Below are 6,667 nucleotides of genomic sequence, written 5' to 3' on the forward strand. Positions count from 1 at the left end.
GCATTGGAGTCGGGAGACTGAGCCCCAGAGCGGGGCTGTGACATGTCCCAGGGCACACAGCAGAAGAGGAGCCGGGAGAGAACGTAGATCTCTGTGCGCCTGTGCACCCCCTCACCCCGCTTCTTTTCTTCTCTAGGCCTTTGCCTCCAGCCTCTCCGGCTCCCTGGCTACCCAGGCGGTCTTGTTGGGCATAGGGGTGGGGAATGCAAGAGCCTCCGTTTCAGCTGCCACAGCTACCTGGCTTGTGAAAGGTGAGCTGAACTCCTGGAAACGCACCTGTTGCTGCTCTCAGCCCTGCCAGGCCTCCCTCTGCAGAGTCCTTTCCTCCTATACCAGCCTTCAGGCCTGTAGCTCTGGGCTCTGGTGTGTGTGCGTGTGTGTGTATCTATAGATACATATGTTTCTATTTATCTCTATATATTTTTAAAATTTTTTTCTTTCTTTTATATCTTTATCCATTTATTTATTTATTTTTATATGACCATAGAGGAATAGAATGAGAGAGAAAGTGAAAAAGCAAGCTGCCAGGTCTGGGACTCGAACCGAGATCAGCCATGTGGGAGTCCAGCACCTTTAACCACCACACCACCTGCCGCCTCCTATCTATATTTTTTTTTTTTAAGAGAGATTTTTGCTATAGGGTGCATGCGCTCACCAGAGAGATAGAAAGCAAGAAATCGGCCCCCTGGGGTATGGTCACGTTGCAATCCCTTCCCCTCCATTCTCCTCTCAGGATTTTGGGCACACACATACACATGAGTGAATTTTAAACTGCCAGGTCTGGGACTTGAACTGCAGTTGACTATGTGGGAGTCCAGCAACATAACCATTACGCCATTTGCTGGTCTCAGATGTATGTATATTTGTGGACTCGTTCCTGATTAGGTCAGATAAAAGGGCCAAGTCTCCCCAGTACCTTGAATAGTGCCCTGTACCCCAGTCTTACCTCCCACAGCTCTTACTCTCTCTTTCTCTCTCTTTTTCTTTTTTTTTGGGGGGGCGGGGGGTTGCCATAGGGCATGTGGGCTGCCAGGAGAGAGACAGAGAAAGGCAAAGAGAAGTCATCCCCCAGGGGCAATGGCCATGCTGCAATTCTTTCTCTGTCAGTTTCCTCTCAGGATTTTGGCACGCATGCACCCGTGCACGCGCGCACGGCTCTTACTCTCTCTTTCTCTCTCTTTTTCTTTTTTTTTGGGGGGGCGGGGGGTTGCCATAGGGCATGTGGGCTGCCAGGAGAGAGACAGAGAAAGGCAAAGAGAAGTCATCCCCCAGGGGCAATGGCCATGCTGCAATTCTTTCTCTGTCAGTTTCCTCTCAGGATTTTGGCACGCATGCACCCGTGCACACGCGCACGTGCACACGCACACACACACACACACACACACACATACACACACACACCTGGCATGTTTTTCATTCTGGGTCCTGGACTCGAACCATGCAGTCAGCCATGTGGGATCCAGTCTTTTAAGCATCATGCTACCTGCTGGCCCAAAAGAAAGCCTCTTTTTTTTTTTTTTTTTTTTTTTTTTTTTTTTTTTTTTTTTTTTTTTACCAGAGAGGTTTTTGTTATAGGGCATATGTGCTCGCCAGAAAGACACAGAGAGACAGACAGAAAGCGAGAAATCACCCCCCAGGAAGGATGGCCACTCCGCAATCCCTTCTCCTCTGTTCTCCTCTCGGGATCTTGGGCACGCACGCACACGTGCCCGGTGTGAGTTTAAGCCACTGGATCCAGGACTCGAACCAAGGTTGACTACATGGGAGTCCAGAGACATAGCCATTATGCTGCTGGTCCCAAGAAAACCTCTTAATTAGAAAGGATTTTATATGCTCATTTCCTAAAACATGGGAAATTTGCATGCAGAGGTTCATATAAGAAATTCCCTTGGCATTTTTTTGATGTGATCATTTTTAGTTAAAGATCTCTTACTGGAACATGATGTTAATCGCCACAACTAGTAAACGCTAGTAGTAGCTAACATTTTGACAATTTACTGTAAATCAGGCGTTTTACGCACTTACGCGTAATTTGCATCTTGATCTCTGCAGCAGTGATATTAGATGCCATTATTGATTCATTTTTCAGGTGGAGAAAGTGAGGCACAGAGCAATTAAGTAGCTTGTCCAAGGTCACTCAGGATTTGGATCTAGGCAGACAGACAGACTCCTGTGTTCTGTTCTAACTACCATACCCTTCCCGGTTAGGATTTTAAAGTGGAGTTATGTATAGTTTGTGGACAGCCGATCCCTTAGTAGGTCTCAGAAGATTCTAGATCTTACAACTCAGCTAGTTGTGAGGCAAAGAAGTGCAGGTGAGAATAACGTTTTCTATTGCAGTGGACAGCATTGACTTTCAGATGGCAGGGAGGGTATGTGTCCTTAAAGCATCCTGTTGCCGACTTCCAGATTCTGCCATGGAAAGGTAGCGGGCCCGAGGACGACATATGCCTGATTGTATATGAATGTACAAAGGGAAGAAAAATGGCCTGGCCTGGTGGGCTTCCTGTCTGCTGGTTAAAGTGTTCTTACCATGTTCAGAATTGCCGAGGTGATCCAATACAGGAATCTTAAATGGAACAACGAAGATGTTCTGTGGACTGTAATGTACTTGAAGTGAAGGGATTAAAGAGAGAGATGGGAAGGAGGAGGTCTGGAAAGTCACCCTGGTGAGCGTTACTTCCAGGACCAGAAAGCAGACAGCAGTGAGAGGCAGAGCGGGCAGGGTGGGAGCGTGCTACACGCACAGTTCTCTGCATGAGGAGCTGTTGCTCAGCCCCAGCAGTCGTGCCAGTGAGGGAAGGCATGCCCAGTGTTATCATGTCTGTGGGTTCTTCCAGAAAAGCTAGAAATCCAGATTTTCTTTTAAGATATCCCAGTTTTGTTCACATATCTTCCGTGAACTTCAGGTGCTTGATCTGTGAAAGGGAATGATCCCTCCCAAACTCAGGATTGTTGTGAAGATTGAAAGGCATAGGTATTTCTGGGCACAGAGTGCTTAGCAGGTTTCTTCTAGTTTACATTGGATAAACGTGTCTCTTAGAAGGCCTCCATGCCCGAGAAAGAGGTCTGGCAAGGAGTGGATCATGTGCTTTCAGTGGAGAATAGAGAGGACTGGCCAAGGCGCCATCTTTATTTGTTGTGGGAAATTCTCAGCCCTCTCTCCCACAGGTTAGCTTCCCTTCTCCTTGCATCTCCCACTTCAGGGGCCATGCCTTCAAGTTCTGGCGAATTGGCGTTCTCTGCCCACTGTATCTATTCTTTTTTCTGGTGTCTGGATCTAAAACATTCTTCCTTTGTGACTTGCCTGTTGGTTTTCTTTCTTTCTTTCTTCTTCTTCTTCTTCTTCTTCTTTTTTTTTTTTTTTTAAAGAAGTATTTATTTGGAACCAGCAGTTGGCATAATGGCTATGTTGCTGGACTTTCACGTAGTTGACCATGGTTCAGGTCCTGGACCCAGTGGCTTAAACTCACAGCAGGCACGTGTGCGTGCGTGCTCAAGATCCCGAGAGGAGAATGGAGGAGAAGGGATTGCAGCGTGGCCATCCCCCCTGGGGGGTGATTTCTCACTTTCTTTCTGTCTCTGTCTTTCTGGCGAGCACACGTACCCTATAGCAAAAACCTCTCCAAAAAAAAAAAAAAAGTTTGCTATAGGGTGCATATGCTTGCTGGAGAGAGAGAGAGAAAGAGAAGGAAAGTGAGAGTCACTACCTAGGGAAAATGACCACACTGCAATCTCTTCTGATCCATTCTCCTCTCAGAATTTGGGCACCCACGCATGTATATACACCCAGCATGTTTTTCAAGCCACTAGGTCTGGGACTTGAACAATGAAGTCGCCTTGTGGGATTCAGCCACAGAATTTTTTTTTTAATTTGCTGGAGGGTGCATTTGTTCACCTGAGAGAAATGGGGGTGGTGGGAAGGAGTAGGGAAAAGCACTGCCCATGGGGAATAATCACACTGTAGTCTCTTACCCATCTATCCCTCTTTGTAGGAATGCGGGCATGCGTATGCACATGCCCTGTGTATTTTTCAAACTGCCAGGCCTGTGTGGTTGGTTACGTGAGATCTAGCTGCCTTAACCACCAGGCCACAGGCTGGCCTGAAAGTGCCAGAATTTATCTGTGCGTTCTCTTGTCAGTGAACATTTGTTTAGTCTTAGTTTTTGGCGATTATGAACAACACTGCAAAGAACCTGCTGCCCATGTCGCTCAGTGTCCACAGGTATTTGATTGTCTTGAGCACATAGTGAGAGACTGCTAAGGCTAGGCACTTCTGACCCTTCTGACCACGTCATGCATCCATGTCTACCCAGAACTTAAGGGACTGTACTGAGCCCCCAAGGGCAGTGACCTGGGGCGAAGCAGCCAGTTTAGTGCTGGAGTCTGCCAGGCCCCACGACTCCCAGGCCTGTCCCCTGTTTCTTACCTGTGCCTTCTCTCCTGCAGACTCAACTGGCATGCTGGGCCGCATTGTCTTTGCCTGGTGGAAGGGGTAAGTTTGTCTTTGCAGCGAGCAGACTTCTGGCAACTGTCCCCATCAGTAGTAATGGTAGAATAGTATCAGCCATTAACTATGGTTGTGAGGGTTCAGCCAGGCAGTCTGCGAAGTGTCTAATGTATAGTGTGGCACCAGAGTGCTCAGGGAACAGCCGCTGTTACTGCACAAGCATCTGTGGGTTTTCTCCAGTAAGACTGTCGGGCACAACTGGATGTGTGCATTTTTATAGATGTGAGGCACCTAGAAGAGTGAGATTACTTGCCCAAGCCACACAGCTTGTAGTTAGTGAGATGGGATTTGAATCTGAAGCCTGGGACCAGTTGGTGGCATGGTGGTGGGGGTGGCTGGATCCCACATGGGTGACTCCATGGTTCAAGTCCCAGACCTGGAGGTATCTAAAATATGCAGGTCGGGGCCGGCAGGTGGCATGGTGGTTAGGGGTGCCGGACTCCCACATGGCTGACCGTGGTTCAAGTCCTGGACCTGGCGGCTGGCTTCCTCATTCTCCCCGTCTCACTCTGTCCCTCTCTGCTCAAATTATGAATAAATAAAGTTAAATAATTCTTTAACACCGGAAAAAAAAATATGCAGGGCATGTGTGCATACATGCCCCCAAATTCCAAGAGGAGATGGAGGAGAAGGGATTGCAACATGGCCACCCTCCTGAGGGTGATTTCTCATTTTCTTTCTCTGTTTCTTTCAGGTGAGTACACATGCCCTATATCAAGTTTTTTTTTTTTTAAAAAAAAGAACCTAAAGCATTTATTGTTTCCAGTATCAGAGTGGTTTACTGGGCAGAACCCTAGGCCAGGCCCCTGTGTTTAGGAGCTCCCTGTGTGTCTGGTAGCCCACCTGGAAAGGCTTCCTTTCCCTCAGGGAGGTTTGAAATTAGGCTCAGGGTTAATGCAGCAAATTCTGGGCCGAGCTGGAGGCTATAGCATCTTCTGCTACTAGGACCTCAGAGAAGTGGTTCCCAGGTGTTTTTGCACAGGCCAGAGAGTCATCGCCTGACACAGGGACCACCATTCAGTGTCATGAATCAGAAGCGTCCTAGGCCTGGACACTGGAGACCACCTCTTCTCTGGGACTTCATGCTCCGCTCTCCATGTGATCTGTGATGATCCAGATGAATTGTGTCTACTCTCTGGGCTAGTCATCTGCAACACACAGGGCTACCTACATCTAGTGTTTACCAACCCCCAGAACGGACTTCTTGTGCGTGCCCGCAATGAAGTGGGAAGGAGAGGGGAGAGGCAGAACCCAGGAGTACCCTTCCTCAAAGGAAAGCTAGAGAGTGGGGAACTGCCACAGGCAGGTTTTTTCCCTTGGTGGGTTAGAAAGGTGGAAACACTGGATGGTCCCCGAAGGTCTTCCCAGTTAATGGTGACAGTGCAGGGATACATGTCACTGGGAGTGTGGGACTCCCCACAGTGCCCAGAGGATATGCTTTCTCCTCAAATCTGAACTACACCAACCTCTCGTCCCCAACAGGAGCAAACTGGACTGTAATGCCAAGCAGTGGAGGTGAGGAGGGGCTGGGCTGGGTGAGGAAAGTCCTCTAGAGTGAAGCTCTTTTACTTCTGACCTCTAACCTCTGGTCACTCCCTCAGGCTTTTCGCTGACATCCTCAATGATGTAGCCATGTTCCTCGAGATTATGGCTCCCATATACCCGATCTTTTTCACCATGACCATCTGTACCAGCAACCTGGCCAAGGTACCCACCTCTGGGGCTCCCCTGTGACCCAGACACCTTCCTCGGTGGTGCCGCGTGTGGGTTCACCTAGGCACTGAGGTACTTCTAGAACAGTGGGAAGGTTCAGGTAGTTCTTCTCAGACCCAACCATGTTTGCTGGTCCTCCACCCCAGCCAGCCAGCCTCTAGTGCCCCAGTCAGTCAGTCTAGGACAGTGTCTGGAGCCACGGGACTGGCGAGGATGTTCCAAGCTGAGAGGTACGAGGGGTGGTCCAGTGTCAGCATTTTGGGACCAACTTCCTGGCTACCTTTTATTTTTTTAAATATTGATTAAGTGCCTGTTGCATATTTTGCACAGAGCATGGGCCCTCCCATCTTTGACAGGAAGCCACACATAGTAATCCAAATATTTATGGGGTGATAGCTACAAGTATTCCAAATGAGACCTATAGTGTAGTGTAAGAGGGTTCAG

The 6,667-nt window shown here is 48.6% G+C and overlaps 1 protein-coding gene across 1 annotated transcript in view; it reads left to right on the top strand.

Moving 5' to 3' along the window:
- RUSF1 (RUS family member 1) overlaps nucleotides 1-6,667 on the top strand; it is a gene marked incomplete in the record, with an annotated part of 14,084 nt that overhangs the window by 414 nt on the left and 7,003 nt on the right. The window contains 4 exon segments of the mRNA XM_014587689.2: nucleotides 137-251; nucleotides 4,450-4,495; nucleotides 5,993-6,025; nucleotides 6,112-6,217. Of these exon segments, the coding sequence (XP_014443175.1) occupies nucleotides 137-251; nucleotides 4,450-4,495; nucleotides 5,993-6,025; nucleotides 6,112-6,217 (300 nt within the window).

This window comes from Tupaia chinensis, unplaced genomic scaffold (genome assembly GCF_000334495.1).
Source record: "Tupaia chinensis unplaced genomic scaffold, TupChi_1.0 Scaffold000231_1, whole genome shotgun sequence".
NCBI classification, from domain to species: Eukaryota; Metazoa; Chordata; class Mammalia; order Scandentia; family Tupaiidae; genus Tupaia; species Tupaia belangeri.